The 24,403-nt window shown below is 37.1% G+C and overlaps 1 protein-coding gene across 8 annotated transcripts in view; it reads left to right on the forward strand.

Moving 5' to 3' along the window:
• Positions 1–12,893, forward strand: part of LOC124302303 (protein-tyrosine sulfotransferase) — a 270,777-nt gene extending 257,884 nt beyond the window's left edge. For all 8 annotated transcript variants that reach the window (XM_046758305.1, XM_046758307.1, XM_046758303.1 and 5 more), the window contains 5 exons: positions 157–265; positions 1,376–1,570; positions 7,326–7,579; positions 7,721–7,918; positions 11,526–12,893. In XM_046758305.1, the coding sequence (XP_046614261.1) occupies positions 157–265; positions 1,376–1,570; positions 7,326–7,579; positions 7,721–7,918; positions 11,526–11,643 (874 nt within the window). In that variant the 3' untranslated portion in view covers positions 11,644–12,893. The remainder of the gene's footprint in view (positions 1–156; positions 266–1,375; positions 1,571–7,325; positions 7,580–7,720; positions 7,919–11,525) is intronic.
• The last annotated feature ends 11,510 nt before the right edge of the window (positions 12,894–24,403 follow it).

Here is a 24,403-nt window from a genome sequence, read left to right on the forward strand (position 1 = left end):
ATTTCGAGAACATTTGTTTTCCCACTCCAATCGAGTATTGTCAATTTTTGAAGATTTCCAAGGAAAAACAAATATTAAAATTTGCATAATTTTGATTTAACATTTTAATATTGTCTATCATTAGACTCTGAATTATGCTAACCATCTATGTTTCAGGTGTGGTCAAGAGACTAGGGTTATACCTCGTATTCTACAGATGAGATCTCACTGGTTGAAGTCTGAACGAGAAAGTATTAGACTAGAGGAAGCTGGAATCTCAAAAGAGGTGAGAATCTAGGAACTACACGAAGTTAATTAAATTATATCATTTATACATATAAGCTACCTCGTACCCTGCATTCTCTACGCATCATGAACTCACTAACGCAGTTCCCATATCGCATGAGCAGAATGCTCCCTCTACTCTTGAACTGCAACTAGTCATTCCCTTGCATTCTGCTATAATATAATTTGATATTAATTTTTCAACCAATTAATACATTTTTTTAATCATTTTGATGTTTTTTTGAAGATACATGGTTCACATTTTAATTTTCAGGGTTCAGTATATCTTAATGCAACAATAATCTGTAAATTTCAATTGTAATTACAAAAAAAATTCAAATCTTAAAACATATTTTTAGTCATTTTGATTTTTCAATTTTGAGTTTTAACAAAAATTTACAGATCGTTGTTGTATTAGGAAAGATATACCGAACACTGAAAACAGAAAAAAAAATCATTAGTTAGTTAAAAAATGAACAAAAAATTACCGTTCTGTCTGCCCATTTCAATTTTGGTTGGAATATTTTTAGTTTTGGCTACAGAATTTATGTAATTTTATTCATAGTTTTCAAAGATGTCGCATTCACTGTCAAAATATCATCACTCACGACGCTCCGGGAGCTCCGGGGAGAGTAGGAAAACTATGAAAAGAAATTGGAATGATTTTTAGGGTTGAAACAACAATTTACAAAATCGTGGACCAAATCCAAAAAAGTGAGGGTCAGACCCCAGTCGAATTGCCGTGGAATACCCCATGTATATATGTGTGCTGCGCGTCACTACCTGTAATGCCGAAATAAAACGGGCACAGATGTTGGAATTATCGTGAAAAATAAAAAATTTCAGAAGTTTCATTTCTGTGGCGTGTGGTTGCTACACATACGTTTTTTTTTTTTTTTTTGTAATCAATAAAAATGTCTTGAATCATAAGAATCACGATTCGTTATATTTTGAAGTATCACAATAATCAAATGATACTGCGACTCTGCGTATAAATTTTTAAATATTTGTGGTGAACCAGTCATGAAGCAAAATTTTCAACGAGCCATCATTGCAACTGTTCGATGACGTTTTCCAAAATTAAATCTTGCAATATTATGCTGCTCAACAGGTGATGAACAGCGCGATTGCCGCATTTTGCTTGGAAGTGATCGCAAGACACGGTGAGCCAGCTCCTCGCTTGTGCAACAAAGATCCACTCACCCTCAAGATGGGCTCATACGTCCTCGAACTTTTCCCAAATGCAAAATTCCTCTTTATGGTACGCGATGGGAGAGCAACAGTTCATTCCATTATCTCGAGAAAGGTAAGCACTCCAGCAATCATATACATTAAATAGTATTTTCTCGTCAGTTTCTGTTTACACGTGCTGCGTATAATTGAGCCGTCAGATCATGAAACAACACAAAATTCTGCTGGCTGTTCAAGATGGTCCCTTCGTTACAGAAAAAAAAAAAAAGAATTTTTCATGGTAAACCCACAAAGTTGAAAATAAACCCCCAATTTGTGGATTGAATCCCTACTTTTGGGCGTTCAATCTTAACTTCGAGGGATACTCCAAAAAGTAGAAGGTAAACCATCAGCAATTGAAAGTTCATCCCCGTGAGTTATAGGTTAACCCCTAACAATTGACGGCTTATCCCTCAGAGCTGAAGGTGATCCCTTGATTTTGTATGTACGCCCTCAAATTTGGGGGCATACTATCAACATTGGCGATTAGTCTTTATTCTGAGCACAACGCCCAACTCTCCTTATACCACAAATAAACCAAAACAATGTAGGTGAACGTCAATCGGTGAGGATCATACCCTTCGATCAGAGTCGAATTTATTCGTGTGTTACGTCTCGCGTACCACCTCCCTCTATTCTTCCTACTCGTTAACTCTCCCACAGTTCTTATATTAGTAACATGGTCTCTGTCCTATCCTCTTATCTCTACCTAGCCTCACGCTACTCACTATCGCACTTACTCATCTAATTCTATTCCCTTCCTTCATCAACTTCACACCTTTTCTGCACCCGTACGTTTCTAACTTCTAGAGACACTCCCATTCTAACTCTCAACAAAGTCACATCTTGACTTCTTACATAGCTTCGTACAGCACACTTCGTTCTTACCGCCATCTCAGCTTCTTCGAATTAAATATATGTATAAGTAATATCTCAGACAAACCCTACGTTATTCAACCCTCATACTGATTTCCGGTTATCCTAGTGCGTAAAAGTGAAGCCAAACCGGTTGATTCCACCACTCGGGAGTAAACCCCATTCACGGACGTAACACGAGTTTAGTTGGGGATATTATAGCTGCTTTCACTGCAGCAATGAGCATATATCTTGTATTGTCCCGCACGATACTTTAATGGAGTGAGGGTATTTAATTCGGATTAATTGTTGAATCAATTTTCGGGAAACCTGACCATATATTTGCAAGTTGAAGGAAAAATGGCATTTTCGCAAAAATCAGATTACATCATTGTTAAAAAAAAGTAAGCAAACGCTGAAACCTCCTGGGATCGTTGAAAAGGTCACTATCAAGCGTCCTGTGATGTTTCGTCTTCGAAGAATAGGAATTCGGATTTTTCATCTGATTCCGCAGAAAATTGTCGAAATTATTTTGACCAGGGCAAGGAGAAAGGGGCATCAACATAGCCGGGAGCAAATATAACTACACCATACGCCTTTTTCCGATGACGTCATTAAGTGTATGCTTTTGAGCGGCTAAGTCAAGTAAGATTAAATCTAACAAAAAACACGTGTAATCAAACTCATATTTTTAAATCGACGACATTCAATTATCCTTATTTTCAAAGAAAACCTTTTACTAATTTGCAAATAACTTGGTAATTCATTTCTTTTTTAATTCCCGGCATTCACAGGATAAGGAGTTTTTCATCGAGGGATACGAACCATCGGTGTGGAAAAATTTGTACGACGCAAATTTCTTGTAAAATTTTCTTTTGGATGTCAACACACTTTAACCATGAAATAAGTTAGTTTTGAAGTGTGTTAATATTTTCCAAAATGGCTGTACTGGTACCTGTAAAGAATTGAAGTAAATTAAAAGAATACGTAAATATTCAACGAATAATTACTCAACGAAGAACAAAATTTAAAAGGCAATTTTTGGCTTAAACAGTAGTGTGAACTTAACCGACCGAAGTCGTGTAATTGTATGTTACCGAGCGCTCGAACAAAGCAAATACCAAGCTCATTTTTTTTAGTATTTGTTCTATTAAAGTAACACTTTTCAGAAAACTTTATTGTACCCTGATGAACATTTCTTCCGCTGAAAGTTTAAGCTTACTTGACATTATTTTGATAGACGAAGCTATTGAATATTGTCTATTATGACCGTACGCTTATACACTCTTAGGGAAAAATATAATGTATGGTTGATTTCCGCATGGTTGAAAATTTATAGTCAATTTATCTTCATTCATAGTTGTACGAATCATGATATTGTTAACTTTACATTGCTTATTTCGTCGCAAAAGCACGTCAGAGAATATATGTATAATTGTATATTGTGACGAAACACCCTACCGACTATCGAACAAGAAAACTTTGGAAGGCACGTAGGGGCACAAACGGGCAGATCTTGTGTGCCGGTGATCCACGACTCGTCGGCAGGAAGCTTTTTATCGCCTTACCTCTTTATTATTAAGTATCAGGTTGGGTATGAATTTTCTTACCCAGACCCGATTCAAACTAGGAGATTTCCCAATCAGGTAGCCTCAATCACGTGTCCCGAGGGTCGTATTTCCGTGACTGCTGCACGACTACCACACGAGGTTCTTACGATAGTCCGAAGGGACATGCTGAGGAGGAGCGAAAAAGGCACGATTAAAGTTGTGATGCAGGATGGTATATGCCGAGATTATTAAGTATTTTATCACCTTATCGTGTTGTTGGTAACTTCTAAATTATGTCACAGGTTTGTTTAGATGTTTGGTTCAGCCGACACGCTATCACACGCACACCCGCGTTACGGTTGCACTTGACTCGACGATTTTCCAAATGTATCGTGCCTCGTGCGCGCGTTATTATCTGCACGATGAGCGTCGCTGGTCAGAGGTGGTTCGCAGGCCGTCCCCTTCCCGGTCCCCCTATTCAGAGGGTACTCGAACTCGAAAATTTTTTACGACGCGCCGATTCGAAGAAAACATATAACTTGTGAAATGCTACCATACAGAACTTCGTCCGTTGTATAGAACAATTATTATATCCACCCGACCGTTAGAATTGGATTTCTTATGCGTTAATTAAATGGCGAATACAAAATCTCGATGCAGCACCGTTTAAGAAAATCGCACGACGATTCCTTTCACGAGATTCAATATTATGTTAAAATATATGATTTTATGAAGCGAAAGATCGAAAATAAATTTAGTTTTTTTTTTCAACCAGTCTAATTTATATACTAGAGGGACTTCGCTACTCTGTGCGCTTCGCGCGCTTAATCTCCCCCATTTCGAGATTGGATGGAACGGGACGGAAAAGGCCAGTGGGTTGTTGTTATTATTATCATTATCATTGTCGGATTCCTGACACGTGGGCGGCGGCGAGATGTCTTCATATATAGATATATGGGTGTATTTTCTTTCCCAAAATTCTATGGATTTCACCCGGAATTCCAAGGGTGACCAAAGAATTTTATGTGTCTACCAGAATTCCATAAGTTTTCCTCAGAATTGACTTGACCCCAAGTGGTTGTGTGCGCATGCGCGTGGATGCGTCGCATCGTGAATCTTCGGGCGCGCAGGTGTGTTCATGTTAGTCGGGTGTATTCGGGTATGTTCGTGTGTTTTCGCGTGTGCTCGTGTTTGTTCATAGGAGGTGTTGGTCAGCTCATATATGTCCGGATTCTTATCGTCTCTAATGTGCTTCTGTGATGAAATCAGCAATATAAAAAAAATATACAGCACATAATTCACGAAAAAGGAAACATTTGAACATAATTACAGGTGATAAGAAAAATTGACGACACTGTAGTCAGTGCGACTAGGTGTTCTAGTGGAGTAAATGTTCGACCAAGCATCTTTAGATGACAGGTTCGATTCCTGGCTCAGTTGTCAAGTTTTGAAGTCACAAAAAATATTCGAACTTCAGCTCGTTACTAATATTGTTAACTTTACAATATTTTGATTATTTTGATAACTATCCGCGTATAGTAGGAAAAATCTAAACTCAAAAAAAAATTGTTAAAAGTACCATAAATACAAGAAAGATCTGTTGAAAGCGCTTGTTCCGAGCCCATAGACTTATAGAGATAGACTGTGTGGTCTTACGGAGCTGCTGAAGCCCAAACCGAAGGACATCCTGGGGATGGCCGGCCCTCTCTGTTGCATGGTCGACATAGTGGGAATTATCCCCAGACAGGGAAAGCAATTAGGCAATTGTAGAGGTATACTTGTATAAGCTATGTGTTTCTCGCGTCAGGTCACCGATTAGAGTGCGAGGACCGGTCCCAGCTGCTGCTCTCTCTATCTTATCACGGCTTCAGCTCAGTGCACAGACTGCGCAGTCTATAAGTTATGAGCCATGGCCACCAGCACCAACACATACACACGTTTTCGTCCGCAGCATTTGTCCGCTACACTTGATTCACAATCGGGTAAAAGTTGTGCATGTATTGGCGCTGGCGACAACCGCTTCGTCGGACTGGGCGCTTTCAAGAGACCTACCCTGTATTGTTGTATACGAAACTATTTACGTATAGTAATTAGATGAACTATCCTCGTCGGGTTAATGCACCATACCACGGTAACGGCAGAAAAGTTGACGTACTTTTATTATTGTTTTTTTGTTTTAGCAAACGCCGCAGGGTCATAATTTTATTGATTCAAGAGGTTAATAAATACATATTGAGGTGTGAAAAAAAAATTTCACTGCAATCTATAATTCTGCGGTATACAATAGGTATTTATTTAAAAATAAAATATAGTAGTCACCCTTTTTGATATTCAATATAAATTCAATTATATTTGTCTAAAAGCCTACTTTGATATTGCTTAACGGAAACATGTTTCCTGTCATAAAGGTTTTGATTTCTTAGTAGGGTGTCATCTTTAGAACAGCTTGGTAGATAATACTTCCAATCTTTTAAGATAAAAATATTTCCAGCTTCACATTCTGGACTGGAATGAATGAAAGTATCTGACTTTCATTTTCCCGTAGTTCCAGTTTTTTTGGTTTATTTCAGAATAGGTATATATTGCAACTTTTCGACGAAGAAAAAAAATATACTATGAAATTTCTGATAAGGAGATAGGATTATAAATTATGTTTGGTTTAATCGTAGGTTCAATATTTTACAAAGTGTTAGAAGCCATCTCGAACAGCCTGAAACATTTTATGTATCGTTTTGTGATCGATCGGTTCAACAGCATTCCGCACATTGTTAGTTCGTTTAGTAAGTATCGATAGTGAAATGTCTACTGTTGAATATTCCTTTCGAATACTATAATTTCAATCAGATTACGAGAATCACCATTCATTATACGCGGTCCAATTGCTAATTGGAAAATTGAAGGTACCGTAACTATCTTAAAGAAATATAAATCAAGCAGAAAAAAAACTTGGGTGTCTTAAAAAGTTTAATTTCTATATTTGGATTAACATGGCTGAACAATAACTATGTCGTAATAGAGTAGTTCCTGAAAAGTACGTGGCACAGAATTATTCATTACTAAACAGCACCAATCGTCAGATACCTGCGTGAACTAGCATCTGAAAGCATGTGTCTAGATTTAATTCAGAATTTTATTATCCATTTATTTACTTTGTTTTCCAAATTAGTTGGTAAGATGAAAATACCTAGTAACGACCTTATCTAACAACCGCAAAACTAGGTTACACACGTTAAGACGAGGACTCGTCGTAAAATGAAAAAAGTACAATTTCCAGTGTCTTCTTTTTAAACAATATGACTAAATTACATATTTTTCGACACAATCATATGCGAAAGCTTTACATTCAATCATCTTGATTCGAGAATTCTCTGGACGATATTACGTATTTAATGACGCTGATGATTCGCTTTTGTTCATCTTCCTCAGGTAACAATCACAGGATTCGATCTCACCTCATACCGACAATGTCTGACGAAATGGAATCACGCTATTTCCGTGATGCACGGTCAGTGTAAGGAGGTAGGCGCTGATAAATGTCTGATGGTTCCTTATGAGCAGTTGGTTCTTCATCCCAAAGATTGGATGAAGCGAATACTGGCCTTTCTTGATGTTCCATGGAACGAATCTGTGCTTCATCATGAAGAGTTCATCAACAAACCTGGAGGTGTACCTCTCAGCAAGTGAGTAATAACGTCCTCTATCATTCTACTTTCGTTCAACCATCCTCCCTTTAGCTCGGATAAAAATTCACCATCCCCTCGAGAAAATCTCGTTATTGGATCAAGTATCGCCTCACCAAATACCGTCGTTTCTTGTCGTAGGGTTGAGCGGTCATCGGATCAGGTAATCAAGCCCGTAAACCTCGAGGCGCTGACCAAGTGGGTCGGCCACATCCCGGATGACGTCGTTCGCGACATGCCCGACATCGCCCCGATGCTCTCGGTTCTCGGCTACGATCCCTACGCCAATCCCCCAGTTTACGGAGCCCCGGACAGCTTGGTCAGCGACAATACCAGAAGGTATACATAACTCGAAATCTTGCACTTTCTCAGCCTAATTCTATAAGATATAGCCATGCCTTCCGACAATCGATGATCCTCTCAGATACCAGAGGGATATGTGACGTGGACTATTTTTAGTTTAATCAAGGTAAGTCATTTTTGCACTCCCTGCAATCCACCCTGATGTTAAGCGAACGTAGAGATTTTTAATAGACAATTGACATCCGAGTGATCCAAAGTAAAGGCTTTTTGAAACTTGCCATCTCAAGCAATTATTGATCACTAACGGCGTTTTTAGCAACGTTAAATCTCATAACCAGTTGATAAAATTTATAATTTCTTAATAACAGAAGTACAATCTACAGAATATCTGAATATTGGTAATATCTCCTATAACTTTATACGTGAACGTAGTTGGAATGATATGACGAGTGTCAAAGCAACACATTATGTATATAAAAATAACGTAAAAATATGTACGTCATGTGCTCAAGGTTTTTCATCATTATGTAGTTTCGTTTCGCTTAACGCGTCTGTTCCATTATATGATGTTTCGATAATCTAAACTGGGCCCGGTTCGAATTTATTCGCATAATCGAGGTTTTACTCAATTTGTTTGCTGTTACTCGGATACAGTCAGTGCAAGGGTAAACGCACACAATCAATATTATAGCTAAGGAAATAAAAATGATAGAGTATCAAACAGACAAGCGACTCAGCGACCACAGACAGTGAGTCACCAGACAATGAGAGCGGAGTCAATATGAACAACTTATTATTAGGCAAGTAGTACAGAAAAATTTTACAAATCTTATGTATCGCAATATCCATCATTACTTAAGTATCGACCACTTACGAACCCTGTTTGAAAATCGAATTCAAAATCTTTCGAAGTGGCCGACGCATATTGAAAATGAAACGCTAATAAATTTACAAGACAAGTTCTTCTGGTTATATCTTATACAATCAACGTTTGGAAGACAAAAAAAGAGATAATTATCGCTTATTCTACATATATATGAGCAATTCTGGCTCACAATCAGGTCGAAAATCTTTTGAATCGTGACTTTCAGATTTGACCCAAAACTTTCTTTTAGGGTATTTTTTTTCACTATCAAACTATATTCCAAAGAGCGTTTTCTTTTTTTTAGCGCCTCATAATTTCGACTAATCAACTTTCAAAAATTTCGAATTACCAATTGTCAACTTATGACTAGATTCACGCTGAGAAAAAAATTACTACAAAATTGCCTCCTATCGTTAACGACAATGAGATATTCTCTAATTTAAATCTGAAATAGCATATTCCCAAAATACGACATTTTTGTCGTGTTTTTGTCGTGTGATTGTCATGTTTTTTTTCTGGACAGAAAAAAGATTGTCTTCCGTGATTCGAGATGAGCCGAATTTTTCTCGATCTATTATAAATTTTTTCATCGGCATATTCCAAATATCACAGTTGGATTCATTTTTGACGATATTGATTGTATTGTCTGCACTCAGTTCAAATAATATTCCCGAAAAATGCAAAACAAGAATAAAATTTTTTTTTTTAAATATGAACTTTCTTCTTTTTTTTCACTTATTTGCAACTTTTATTTGAATTCAGTGTAAATACTTATTATAAATACTCACTTGTTTTACATGTTCCATCTATAAATATCAGTATTTATGTTGACTAAATTTCAAGTATTACTCGTGTTATATTTTCGTAATCAGCATATTCAATATTAAATTATTGCACATTATCAGAAAGTCCCAATCTTTAGCTAAGTTGTGTATTTTTTCAAAATTTTCCCAGAGACCTATATCCTATAAAATTCTTATTCGTTCCGTAAGCCTGAATCATTGATCATATTATAACGATCATAACGCTCAGGCTTACAAATTCGTGAATATGTTATCTTTAACCCTAGAGAATCCCCCTGCTTTTTACAATTTTAGTCTAAATATGTTCGGAGTTATACGGGAACAAAAATTATTTAAAAAAAAACGGTAAAACGGTTGCGCACGGTGATCTCCAAACGCTCATATCTTCGGACCCATTTATCTTAAGGATTCGGATGGGACTCATTTTGAAGATACTAAAAATACACTTCCAAATACGTATAACAATTGCACTATCATCGCAATCGAATATGATTTTCCATTGGTCTAAATATTCAAATGGATTTTTCACTATGATCTACACGACCCAAAATTCTGAAAAAATACGAGCTTGTTCCTTGTTCAATTTCCAATACAACCTAAAGAGAAGCGGTAGCATCGCAGCATTTGCTCCCAACTGCGCTTGTTGCGATTATTGAAATGGGAAAACTATAGCTCGCGTGTTTTATTGAAGATTTATAGAAGAACTGTAATCGTGTCAGGTTTTTGTTGTTAAAATTGATCTGTTCAACTTCAATATTCTGATACCGTGAATGCGCAACGCAATTCAAGAAGATTTCTCAATCATTTGATAGTTTTATATCGTATTTTTAAAAGTATTCCTTTTTAACGCCATCAACAATATTTTTTCATTTACGTAGTTAGGTTAGTTTACTGAAACTAAAAGGAAAATTGCATGCAACAATTTATTTTTACCAAAAACATCTGCGACTTCTTGTTGGACCAAACTTTTCCGTCACGATCAGAAAACAATAACACTGGAAAAACATTTTATTTTAAAAGAAAATATATTTATTGTAGTATTGTCAATGATAAATCATTACTGGGTTTAACAAAACAAACCCATTTAAATTATTTTCTAAAGATTTATACCAAGTCTTCCACATTGACTAAGTTACGTTAGATTTCTTTACTTTTCATGTAAACTCCATTGTATGTTCATTATAAAAATTTCATGTTTTATTGGAAATTGAACGAGGAACACGCCATTTTTTCAGAATCTTAGATTGCGTAGATAATGTTGAAAAATCTATTTGAATATTTATGCCAATGAAACAAGACGTTTCATCGCGAGGAAAGTAAAATTCATATGTATGTACGTGCTCTAAAGGGCAATTTCATAAGCTTTAAAATAAGCTCTATCCGGACATTGTACAATGAAAAGCCCGGAGATATGAGCGTTCAAACATCATCACGCGCAACTCTTTTGCCGTTTTCTTTTTCAAATTTTTGCCGCGTCTATCTCCGAAAATACTAACACTTAAATTCGAAAAAAATACAAGAATCTTCTTGAGACAGAGACATGTTCACAAACTTTTGTGAAATTGTGAAATATCGATGTAAATTTTGCGCCAAAAGTATGCGGTTTGACGCGAAATAACTTACACACGAAGTGTGAATTAAAACGGAAATTCGAAGTTCGATCTTTTGAATATCATTGCATGCAAATTATTATCTGAGTCTGCTAAGTCGTCAAAAAAAAAAATACTCTGCTGAAACGTGTGGGTCAAAGTGGCAGCTAGTCATATATTTCCCCACAAACGACTTCTCGCAAAACCTAAATGACTTGTAATTTGTATTTAACAAAACAAAAATTAATCATGCAAACTATTAATAAATTTGTTGATTAAAACTGAGTTATGTGACAGTTTCTTTGAAAATTTCCAACTCTCTAAAAAAAAACTGCATAAAAGAGTACGGATTCTACCACAACAACATTTTTTAATTCAATTTTCAGAGTCTTAGCTGAGGGTCAAATATGGGCAGCGAAAGTAAAGAAGCTAGCACTTCAGGAAAAACCTCTTCAGCCACCATCTGCGTCTACTAAAGATTCCAGTGACCTGCCAAATGCGTGACACCGAGTTTATATCCTCTTCGGAATGCGCCAGCACAACTTGAATGTGTACAATTACTATTATTACGTTTAACCAGACTCACGAACAGAGTATCGAATTTATCGTCGTTCATTTCACCCGAATTAGGACGATGACCAAGAAGCCTACAATTAACGCGTCGTATCCCTGGCAATATATCGCATTACAACATTACACCATGTTGTTATACCACTTCCTAATTAAGATATACCTTATTGGTAATGTTGGGTAAAATAGAAGAAGAAGCAGAAATGTGGCTGTAAAGATAAACTGATGCCAAACAAATTATACGTATTGCAAGATGACACTAAATTTTTCTTTATTTTCACTGTGTTAAAGTTGATACTCAGTTCTAATACTTTTCGCGTAAAAACTTGATCCTACTTTCAAATATTTCACTTCTCTTTTATGGCAGTCAGGTGTAAAAACTATTATATTCCAACTAGCAATTATACTGATATTACCAACAGTTACAAGCATATTAAGTTTAGATGTTTTAATAAGATTATAATCAAATTGGGTTCCTCAATATTTAGAAGACAAAAAAATATGCGGACATACCCTGTATAGCTGCGTTTACAAATGAAATTCAGTATTTTTCACTTTGCCCCAACAATGTTCAACTAATCATTACTTAGTATTCAATGAATAACAATACACTTGAGACACAATCACTAATCCTGGTTAAAATTGCGTGAATATACAAGTATGTAGTGAAAAGATATACATATTAAAACGTATAGAAAGATACTAGATTTTAGTGAAAATTTTTACGTTTTTACAGTATTTTCTGCAATTTCTATCCTAATCTGCACGAAATTTTAAACCAGGAATCTAAGAGAAACAGATTTTTAAATATTCAAAGATTTTTAGTTGATCCACAGCTGTGTTACGTACAATATTTGAAAAACATATTATCAGTACATTTATGTAAACATACGACAAAATCATTTTATCCACCGATGATGTATAATTGCACTCCTAGGATATATGAAATCTTAATTATACTGAATGGTATACGTCCTCGTAGTCTGACAAATATATTACTGTCGAATATTATCGTAATTATTACTATTATTGAAACGAATATTTTGCCAGGTTACCATCGTGATTAATTTCTACACAAATAGTCGGCTCCTCCATTTTGAAGCACACTAAAATGCAAGGTACTTCAATAGGCATAGAAAAGTCAAAAGTATCGTGGTATCGACCAATGGCCAGTAAATAATAGTGAATGTTACGAGGAGATTACAACATTTGGCCAAGTACATCCAGTAAACATATGCCCATATTGTAAGGCTAAATTAATCAAATTATACAACATGAAAAATAAACTTGAAAATGTAAAAAAAAACCTAGGGTTTGGTATCGTATTGTCATAACTTTTATGTAAACAGCATATGTCTGATGTTTAGTATAAATAGACAACTCGTTCAAAGGTTAATTGATTAATCAATTTTATTGAATAACTATTGATTAATTATCTATACTTTGAACAAGTTATCTATTTACTAAACATCCGACACATGCTGTTTACATAAATGTTATGAAAACACGATCCCAAATTCTAGGTCGTTTTCTTTACATTTTCGAGAATATTTTTCACGTTCCGTTTCTCAGAACGCATCTTCTGGTAATTGTAAAATGAGAACGTCACTAATAATCAAAATGTGTTTCGTAACATTTCGTTACGTTTTGCCATATATCAGGTACTTTTATTAATTAGATTTATGATTTTGTAATCAAATAAAATACAGTAACAGCAATAGGGTTTCAAAATTGTAAAATAAAAATGGTAGTACACATTGCGTAAAAAAGATGAATAAATGTGGACGATGCATCCCGAATACTTAAGATAATAATAAGAATGTACACATGATGGAAATTAATGATTATCAGGTAATTAGTGTATCACAAGTAATGCCCCTGACTGTACTGTACAGAACGGTAATTACCTGTATATTTATGGCTGTTGTGTGAATCGAAAAGGTTTATGTATCCTTAGAATTTAAATGATAATTGAAAAAAGTGTACCATTACACATTATTCCTCAGATAGTATTCGCTATATATTTATAACGGTATATTGGGCAACTGTTCGTCGTACAATAGGAACAAAACAATATTCACATCGTTCTAGCACTCTTATATCTGCATGTAACATTGTCCTAATACCTGCGATATTGTAAATCCTTATATTGCGAAAATAAGTAAATAAATTATTTTAATAATAATTTTTTATTCTTGCTGATCATTACTTTACCCTTATACAAAATAGTATTTTCGCAGCAAGTACGTAAAATAAAATTATATGTATGAGTTAGGAACACCATTTTTTGATGACGTGTAAGTAAAATTCACAAAAAAAATCTTTGTAAAGGAACAAAAATATCAGAAATAATAATTGGACAAAAATTATTTAAAAAATTATTGCAATGTATAGGGTGGCATTAGGTGGGAGGAAGCGAGTCTGCTGGGGGTAATCCCCCCCCACCTGATGCGCATTCTTTTAAAAAGAAATTTAAATAAAATCGATTCATAGAAGTATAATTAAAATAATTGTCTTGCATTTATTATACATTAGCAATTCTACAACTCAAATAACAAATGATAAATGTTCACTTCTTCGCAGTTCAGTAGAAATTTTTGGAATTGCAAGAATATATTATATTATACATGAGCAAATTCAATAATTCATACAACGAATAATCAATATTCATTTATTCCTATTTATTATGTGAATTGTTGATGTTGCTAATATAGAATAAACAGAAGACAATAATTTTTATCATACTTCCATGAATTTTTTATGACGTACGATAATGTTTTTAACAAAATTTTGAAGTTTTTGATTTTGCACACGCGTGTGCGTGTAATAGCATTTTATACTCGCAAAACAAGTCATAAAATCGAATTTTACGCACACTGCACTGAAAAAATCAAAAACCTGTTTGGAAAATGAAAACATGATATAAATATTCTATGTTGCAATACAATCGTGATGCAATACATCACAGATATCCACTAGTTAGGTATATGACACTGAGCTGATGTATGCGGATTGATCATTCGCCATTAATGGAATTCTGCGGTATTCATCTTGCTAATATTTCGAAAATCATTACGTTTGTTTGATTTAGAGATTGCAGCTTATTATACATGAGTTGATAAGTGTAACATGATTTATAATTATTAATTGATTTGGTGATACAGTAATGTGACTTCTCAGTTTAACACCTATGCATTAAAAGTCTCATCTTAAGGAGTTGCTCTAGTGTAGAGTTCTTGATTTCGGGCATTTTCTTGGGCTTGATATAAAAAAAAAAAAATATTCATATCATCATTTTTCAGTGTTTTTATTGGTGCTCGAAAAACTGAGTTAAATTTTTGGGAAAAAGAGTAAATTCAAAAAGTTATGGGCATCTAAATACTTCAATAGTATGAATTCTACAAATTTACCATTTCGATTTTGTAGAATTTGTGTTATTTGTTTATTTCTGTGTCAAATGAAAATGTATTAGAATATTTTTGTTCAGAATTGTATACAGAATGGAGCTGTAAGCTCTTTTTAGCGTTTGCGGACTTTAATACTTGAAGTCATATACATCAATGTAGTGAAAAGCCTTTTTCAATCAATAAAAGTCTCATTACATTCAACGAACGCAGCATTTTCAAACTTTATTAATACTGAACAACTAAGTTGTTAAATTCGTATGATGACTTCGAAATACCCTTAATACTATTGGATATTTTTTAGAAATTCTATCACTATTTTGCAGTAATATTTGTACTACAAATAACTCATCAGATTAATCAGGTCTATGGGTTAGCAAACTCTTACTTTCTGGCCAGCGATATTTTTCTGATTGATTTGGTATGTACACAAATTTTGGTATCAGTCTAGTACTACTGAAGCAATCATTGTTATAGACGTATTAACCTTCTTACGTATATTAGAATGATTTAAATACAAAAAAATAATTGATTACATGCTCTTGGTCGAAAACAAGTTCATAGTTATCACTTAATGAACTCCTTAACGTTTAAAATTGTTTTTGTCTAGAATACACATTAATTTTTGTATGTTTCATCAGTAGTTGCAAGGGAAAACTCAGCCCCCTGACACACGCTGCTAAAAGTGGTTCGCAAAATGTCCCTCGATTCTTCCGCTAATCTTCACCACTAGTGGCGCTAGTAGTTGTCTGACGAGCTTGCATGCGGTCAGCGAGGGCAGCGAGCGTGTCAGAAGTCTACTAGCGCCACGTAGAGGAACTAAAGAAGGGGGACAAAACGCGTACAATTTTTTAGTATACGAGCAGTGGTGAGTGTCAGAGGGCTGGGAAAACTATTTTTGAATAATGGAATTCTGTACTCTAGAAATCAGAGAATAATATTAGACGTAATTTCTTTTTCATATCACATTGTTATAATTCCTGACTTCAGCAAAAGCTTTTATGATTTTTTTAACGACGATACAAATGATTGGAACGATTGCTAATTTTTTTCGCGTATATCACGTTTTTGTTTTCGCCGATTTTGTAAATTACTGTTGAAAATCTCCCTTGTGTTCCGAGTGTGATTTCCCCAGTTTTTGACAATAGTATGCACAAACGAAAACCTAGGGAAATCATAGAGAGATTGCACACGCTAGTAACATCGACTCTGCGGTAAATCCGTGGTGCAATTATTATAATGATATGCCACATGCCGATGGTTTTGTAACTAATTAATTAATGATAACCATAATATTCAATCTGATTAATTTTTTCGTCAGAAATCGATACTACGAATCATGAAAATGGTATTATTCTCATCATTATCAGATATTGATATCCTACTTGAATATCCACTATTTCTCGGTACGGACCGAAGTCGAGAGCTAGCTAGTACTACCAGTGACTACCAGAGTTCGTTTCGTGCATCAAGTCGACGTGACTCATATCCGTACGAAAAGTCGGCGCGACCGCCGCTTCCATGTAAACCTAGCCCATTGAAAACGTATACCTAGCTTAAGGCTGCTGAGCACGGATAGGCTGAGTTCACATAGGTGTGACGGCGGCGGCAGATCCCGAAAATTCCAGAAAATAGCTACTGAAATTCGTTGATGAAAATGTAGCTAGACACACAATCAGCAGATTTGAGTCGCCAAATACCAATTAAGCATCGGAAAGCACTGGACAACTCAGTTCAATCGCTCGTTTCAGATAACCGAAACTAATTTCTCATAGAAAATGAATAATTATGACCACTCACTTTTGGGAACGTCGAACTTCACTGGGTGTTGCTCCGTTACGCGATGATAACGCGAGGAGAAGCATGGATTCAAGTGGAACTAATTTTATTTAGAATTACTGATAATATATTGTTACAAAGGGTGAAATCACCCGTTTTTCCCCCTCTTTAATGATCTAGTAGTCAGCATAGATAAAAGACGTTTATAAACCTCTTATGTCTTTAAAAAGAATAAGGTTGCTGCGCCAACCAACATTATTGCAAAAAACAGTCTTGTTTCAGACTTTAAACGAGAAACACATATTACGCATTAAAAGCTTTTCACAACATTTTAATTTCGCCTTTGATTTTGGCTTGTTATTCACGTTCTTGATTTCTTTGACTTAATAAGTAAACTCGCGGATCCATATTTTATTAACGTAACGTCCAGAACGTTACATTTGGTGTCAGAAGCGGGATCTTGAGTTCTTGTTAATTAAGTCGATTCAGTGCGTGTAATAAACAATGAGCAGTAGTCGTATGACGCGCTCACGTCGAAGGGAAAGTGGAGAAGAATCTTCTCTTATGGAAAATCCGAGGGTTCCAGAAGAAATTTTATCACCTTCAGTAGACCCTCTTTTAACTCCTTCGACGGTCTCTCAACTTGATCTGCTAAAGATCTTGACACAACAACAAGAGGCGGCAAGACAGCAACAAGAAGCGGCAAGACAACAACAGCAACAACTAATCCAGCTGCTTCAAGAGCAAGGGGAGGCTCGAGAGCGTTCAGAAACTAATCTTCAAGACCTTCTTCGGACGACTGTGGCGGCCCTTCAATCCGTTCATCAAATGAGTGGCGCTGGAGGACCGGCTGTTACACCACAAGGTTCTAGAGTCGCTACTCCTGTTCCCTCTCCTGTTCCCTTACCTGTTCCTGTTCCCGTTGTTCAAGAGATCCGACATCCAGGACGAATCCAGGATGTTCGAGATTCAAGGTCTGTGCCTTTTACTAGGGGAGTAGTTGAATCCCCAGTTTGTAGAAACAGAGTAAATAATGAGGTTGATTTTTCCGAGCCTTTGTCTCAGGTTCAGCCTCAATACTCTCATTTGAGTCAATTGAATAATTCGAGACTTCCTGGGGTTACTTCTCAGATTTATGAGAAACCCTTTTGTCCTTTGAAACCGCCAATTTTTGATGGAAAGATTCCATGGGCAGAGTATGAACGTCAATTTAACACTATTGCAAGGCATAATCAGTGGGACTCCGCCATGAGGGCCCACAGCCTTGCCTCTTGTCTTCGGACGCCGGCTCTAAATGTTTTAACGGCATTGTCTGAAGAAGAAATTTCCGATTATGAGAAACTTAGCTCTGCACTAAAGTTGAGATACGGGAATGATCACTTGACGAAACTGTACACGGCTCAATTACAGACGAGAAAACAAGGACGAGACGAAGACCTCGCGTCTCTTAGCCAGGATATAGAACGGCTTTCACGTGTAGCATTGCCAGATCACGAGCCGTCTCGTAATTTATTAGCGACTCAAGCCTTTTTAAGCGCAATTAGTGATCCGGAAATCAAAATGGCCGTTGGAACATCGGGCCTCACTTCTCTGAGGGAGGCAACGGCCAAAGCCCTTGAGGTGGAGGCAATGAGGAAACAATATTTTGGGCTGAACAAGCTTCGTCGGATTGAGGTGTCCGAAAACACCTCAGAAAGACGAAGTTTTGAACACTCGGAGGAATCAAAACCTCAAAATTATAGAAATAAAAATAACAATAGTAATTTTAAACCAAGAAATCGAGGTTCTTTTCAAAACCAACAAAACAAGCGTATAAATAAGAACGCGGTCATGACGAGTCAAACCGGCTTAACCTGTATATTTTGTAAAAAAATAGGTCACGACGCCAATCATTGTTTTCTAATTAAAAAAATTAGTAGAGAACCGATGCAAGGCTCGAATTCAAACTCTTATAACTGGCGTAAGAAAAATATTGAAATAGGGGAAGCAAATCCTCAGTCGAGTTTTTCAACAGGAACTCACTCAAAAAACTAATTCCAGATGATTTGTCGGGGCGAAAATCATCGCAGATTGTTAGGAGTGAAAGCCCTCTTAGAGAACAGTTTTTAATTAGAAGTCTACGACAGTCTGGTCTTTACGCGCGCGGCACTGTAAATGGCGTCGATTGTCTATGGGTAATAGACACGGGCGCAGAAGTAACCGTGGTTCGATCGGATCTCTTTAAATCCGATGACCAGATTGTTCCCTCTTTTTCTCTGCGAACAGCCACTGGAGAGGCGACCCCGGTTTTGAGACAGGTTACTGTCCAAATTAACCTTTTTGGGTGTATCGACTCTCCACATAAGGTTTTTATAGCAGATATAGAGGATGAAGGTATTTTGGGAATAGACTTTCTTACAGCTCATAACTGTGTTATCTCGACTAAGAGAAATTCACTAGCTTCAAACAATCGCGAAATAACTCTTTGTACAAATAGAAATGGAATTTATTGGACTCCTCCTAGAATTCGAGAAATAGAACTTTCGGAGGAAGATTTGCAACAACATTTTCCTTTACATTTACAGAGCCTTGTTGAGAAATCTTCGATTTCGTTAAATTCAGCTCAGGTAGAATCGTTTAAATCTCTTTTGCTAGAATTTACAGATTCTTTCGCCAAAGATAGTGGTGATAAGGGCCGATGTACTTCTGTCAAGCACAAGATCGACGTCGGAGAGAGTTCGCCAATAAAACAAGCTCCACGAAGACTTGCTCTCAACGCCCGAGAAGAGGTGAAGAAGCTTGTGGAAGACATGCCAAAGAACGATGTTATTGAACCATCGTCTAGTCCCTGGGCCTCACCAATCGTCCTTGTTAACAAAAAGGACGGATCCAAACGATTTTGTATCGATTACAGGAAGCTGAACGATATAACGAAGAAAGATTCTTACCCTCTACCCAGAATCGACGAGACACTCGACCTGATAGCTGGTGCAACTTGGTTCAGCACCATAGATCTTCAGAGCGGATACTGGCAGATCGAAATGGATCCTCTAGATAAAGAAAAAACAGCTTTTGTTACGGGTTTAGGAGGATTATGGCAGTTCAAGGTTATGCCGTTTGGTTTGAGTAATGCCCCGGCTACCTTTGAACGAATGATGGAAGCTGTTCTCCATGGGCTCACGGGCAAAATATGCCTCGTTTATTTAGACGATATAATCGTTTTTGGCAAGAACTTTGAAGAAGAAGTTCAAAATCTCAGACAAGTTTTCGCTAGGCTGAAGCAAGCAGGTCTGAAAATGAGCCCGAAAAAATGCCATCTGTTCCAGAAAGAAGTAGGCTTCCTCGGACATATCGTTTCAGCACAAGGTGTGAAGACCGACCCATCCAAAATAGAGAAGGTTTCTTCTTGGCCGACACCTAAGAATAAAGAACAAATCAAAGCTTTTTAGGCCTTTGTACGTATCACAGAAGATTTGTAAAAGGTTTCGCTAGTATAGCTAAACCTCTCCATCATTTGACCGGAATCAAGATTCCTTTTGACTGGACCCCGGAATGCGAAGAGGCTTTCAAGAAATTAAAAGAAAATCTTATTTCTTCGCCGATTTTAGCTTATCCAGAGGTCGAACTTCCTTTTATTTTAGATACTGATGCCTCTATTTCAGGAATAGGCGGGGTTCTGTCACAAATTCAGGGAGGTCAAGAGAGAGTGATAAGCTATTTCAGCAGAGTTTTGAGTAAAACCGAGAGGAATTATTGTGTCACTCGTAGAGAGCTTTTAGCTGTCGTTAAGACCGTAGTGCATTTTCACCATTATCTGTACGGTAGGAGATTTTTGATACGTACAGATCATGCTTCTCTCAGGTGGCTACTTTCGTTCAAATCTCCCGAAGGTCAGGTAGCTAGATGGTTAGAAAGGCTCGGTCAGTACGATTTTGATATTCGTCATCGAGCTGGAATTCATCATGGAAACGCCGATGCTCTCTCTCGAAGACCCTGCGAGGAAATGCCAGAGTGTAAACAGTGTGCACGATTAGAGAAAAATCGTGACCCCTCTCTTATAATACGGAAGATTTCTTTCGAAAATGACCAGGAGGAATGGAGAAAATCGCAACAAGAAGACGACACTTTGAATCAAGTGAAGTCTTGGAAAGAAGCAGAAATTCGCCCAGACTGGCAGGATATATCCTTAGCCGAGCCAGATTTGAAAATTTATTGGGCTCAATGGGACTCTATTCTTTTAATTGATGGAATTTTATACCGAAAATGGGAATCTGCAGACTTGAAAGAAATCAGGTGGCAACTTTTGGTTCCCAGGTCACGAGTTCCAGAGATTCTTGCTCTTTATCATGATTCTCCTGCAGGCGGACACTTCGCGTCAAATAAAACTCTGGGCAGAATTCGCAACTTCTACTTTTGGCCCCGTTGCCGGATGGACGTTGAAAATTGGTGTCGAAGATGTCGAATCTGCACGGCAAAGAAAGGACCTCGAGCGAAGGGACAAAGCTCTCTTCAAATTTACAACGTGGGAGCTCCATTTGAAAGGATAGCAATGGATATTCTTGGACCTCTCCCGATAACCCATTCTGGAAATAAATATGCTTTGGTTATTGCTGATTATTTTACTAAGTGGCCTGAAGTGGTCCCTCTCGCTGATCAAGAAGCCTCTACTGTAGCACAGGCATTCGTTAAAGAGTTCATTTGTAGACACGGAGTTCCTCTAGAACTTCATACTGATCAAGGCCGAAATTTTGAGTCAACCTTAATGAAAGAGGTTACTCAGATTTTAGGTGTTAGAAAAACTCGTACCACTCCTTTGCATCCGCAATCTGACGGCATGATAGAGCGTCTGAATCGGACTTTGCTACAATATTTGTCGTCCTTCGTAGAACAGAATCAGAGAGACTGGGACTCCTGGATCCCTTTCTTCCTCTTATCTTACAGATCTGCGATTCATGAGACGACGAAGCAGACGCCAGCCCTCATGCTTACTGGAAGAAATCTTCGACTTCCGTCAGATTTAGAGAAAGGCCCTGTTCCTGTGCAAAGACAGCATCAAACAGATTATGCCTTTTTATTACAACAACGTTTAGAAGAAATTCATCACTTTGCTGGGAATAGAATTTCTATGGCTTCAGATAAATTGAAAACTCGTTATGATATTCGAGCCAGAGATTTAAAATTTAATCCTGGAGATTCTGTTTGGCTTTTTCAACCTCGAAGACAGAAAGGACGATGTCCAAAGCTACAAAGAAATTGGGAAGGCCCTTACTTAGTGGTTAACCGGATAAATGATGTTGTTTATAGAATCCGAAGATCTCCTCATTCGCGTCAGAAGGTGGTTCACTTGGATCGACTTGCTCCATTTGAAGAAGATCAACCTGGAACAGTCTCTCCAAGACCAGGAACATCCTTCGAGGTTAGATCTTCAAACGAACACCCTTGACGACTGTGATCGACTTGACCTTCTTTACAGTCGGTCATCGATTGGGAGAAGAATTTACCTTTTGGAATTCGTCCGAGTAAAACTTGACCGCTTACGATTATTATAGAAGGAAATATCGGATGCGGAAAAACAACTTTCACTAAGAGGTTTTTAGCAGATCACCAGGTCTGTACACTTTTAGAACCTCTTGAAGAATATCGAAATGTAGCTGGAATTAATCTTTTAGATTTGATGTATCAGAACCCAGATCGTTATTGCTATTATTTTCAGCATTTCGCTCAAATGGTTATGTTAGATAGACATCTGCAGACGACTTCATTGCCTGTAAAGGTGATGGAAAGATCGATATTCAGTAGCAATTGTTTTGTAGAAGCTCGTCGAAGGTTAGGTAATTTTCGCGACTTCGAATCTCATTTATTGACAAAAAATTTTGATCTTCTCATTCGCTCGTCTGAGCTCAGAGTAGATTTGATTGTTTATTTGCGAGTTTCCCCAGAAACTTCTTTTGCTCGAGTTAGTTCCCGTTCTCGTGAGGAAGAATCGAGTATTTCTTTAGAGCTACTCAGAACTATTCATGAGGTTCATGAAGATTGGCTAGTGAAACAAACTTTTTCTTATTTATCGGCTCCTGTCTTGGTTATAAATGCAAAAGCTACAGCCGATCAAGTTTTTAAAGATTTTTGTACGTCTATGATGTGCGGGGGTTAATTCAGATTTGAATAATGAAGAAGTATTCTTAATTAAGAGAAAAACGAAAAACAAAGTTTAATTTTCTTTATTAAAACAAGATAAAAAAAAAAGAACGAATGGTGAAAACGAGAGGTTACATATATAAAAAAAATTAAGTTTCAAAAATTTGTTCCGCTATAATCTTTAGAGCAGACTTAACTTCTGCGCAATCGTTGCAACCTTCGGTAGAATTTATTGCGAATAATTTCTTCCGGCATTCGCGGCAAACTTTGCTTTCTCCCGCGAAGGTAAGATGAGTTTGCTTGTGCTCATGGAAGTTCTTCATGTCCGCGCTGAAATAAATCAGACACGGGGAACTTATATATTTTTTTTAACTAAAAATTTGCGTGAGAACTGTTACGTCCAGCATACCACTTCTCTCTATTTTTCCTACTCGCTAACTCTCCCACAGTTCTTACATTAATCTCATGGTCTCTGTCCTGTCCTCTTATCTCTACGTAGTCTCACGCTATTCACTATCACGTTTACTCATCAAATTCCATTCCCTACTCCTGGCATTGTCACACCTTTTCTGCACCCGTACGTTTCACATCTCGAGGAACACTTCTGTTCTAACTCTCAACAACGTCACATCTGAACTTCTTACATAGCTTCATACAGCACACTTCGTTTTTACCGTCATCTGAACTTCCTCGAAATAAATATATTAGTAATATCTCAAACAAACCCTACGTTATTCGATCCTCATCCTGATTTCCGGTTGTCCTGGAACTTAAAAGCGAAGCCAACCAGTTTACTCTTACCGCTCAGGAGTAACTCTAATCACGGACGTAACATTGGTGGCAGCGGTGGCCTTCGCTTTCCGGAAATCCAGTGATACAATTTTACGTGTGTGCTACGCATGAAGTGCCATCTGATAGTCCGGTTCCGAAGTGTGCAAACTCAGTGATGTTAATACAAAAGTAATACCACTGTGTGATAGTGTTGAAGACACTCTGAAAGCCATATTCTACGTTAACGCAATCAACGATCTCTGATTCACACGAACGTCACAGACAAATCCGTATCTCCAAATCGATATTGCTGAAAGACTATCTCCTGCTGCTACTACGACGACATCTTCATTCTTCACGACTTCTAGTACAACACAACGCACACCGACGTCATCACCGGCTACAGACACGAAATCGCTGGACCAACATCCTCACGGAAGAATGCAACATTTTATTCCGTTCCTCCTCTTCATCTTCACCTTGTAAGTCGACAAATCCTAGATTAAAATTTACAACATGGCTACCGAAAGCACTTTTCCGCACCTGCCTCTTAAAGATGCATTAGCTCTGATTCCCACATTCAATGGCACTAATATGCCCGTATCCGAATTCATAACTAAAGTAGA

Source organism: Neodiprion virginianus, chromosome 4 (genome assembly GCF_021901495.1).
Source record: "Neodiprion virginianus isolate iyNeoVirg1 chromosome 4, iyNeoVirg1.1, whole genome shotgun sequence".
NCBI classification, from domain to species: Eukaryota; Metazoa; Arthropoda; class Insecta; order Hymenoptera; family Diprionidae; genus Neodiprion; species Neodiprion virginianus.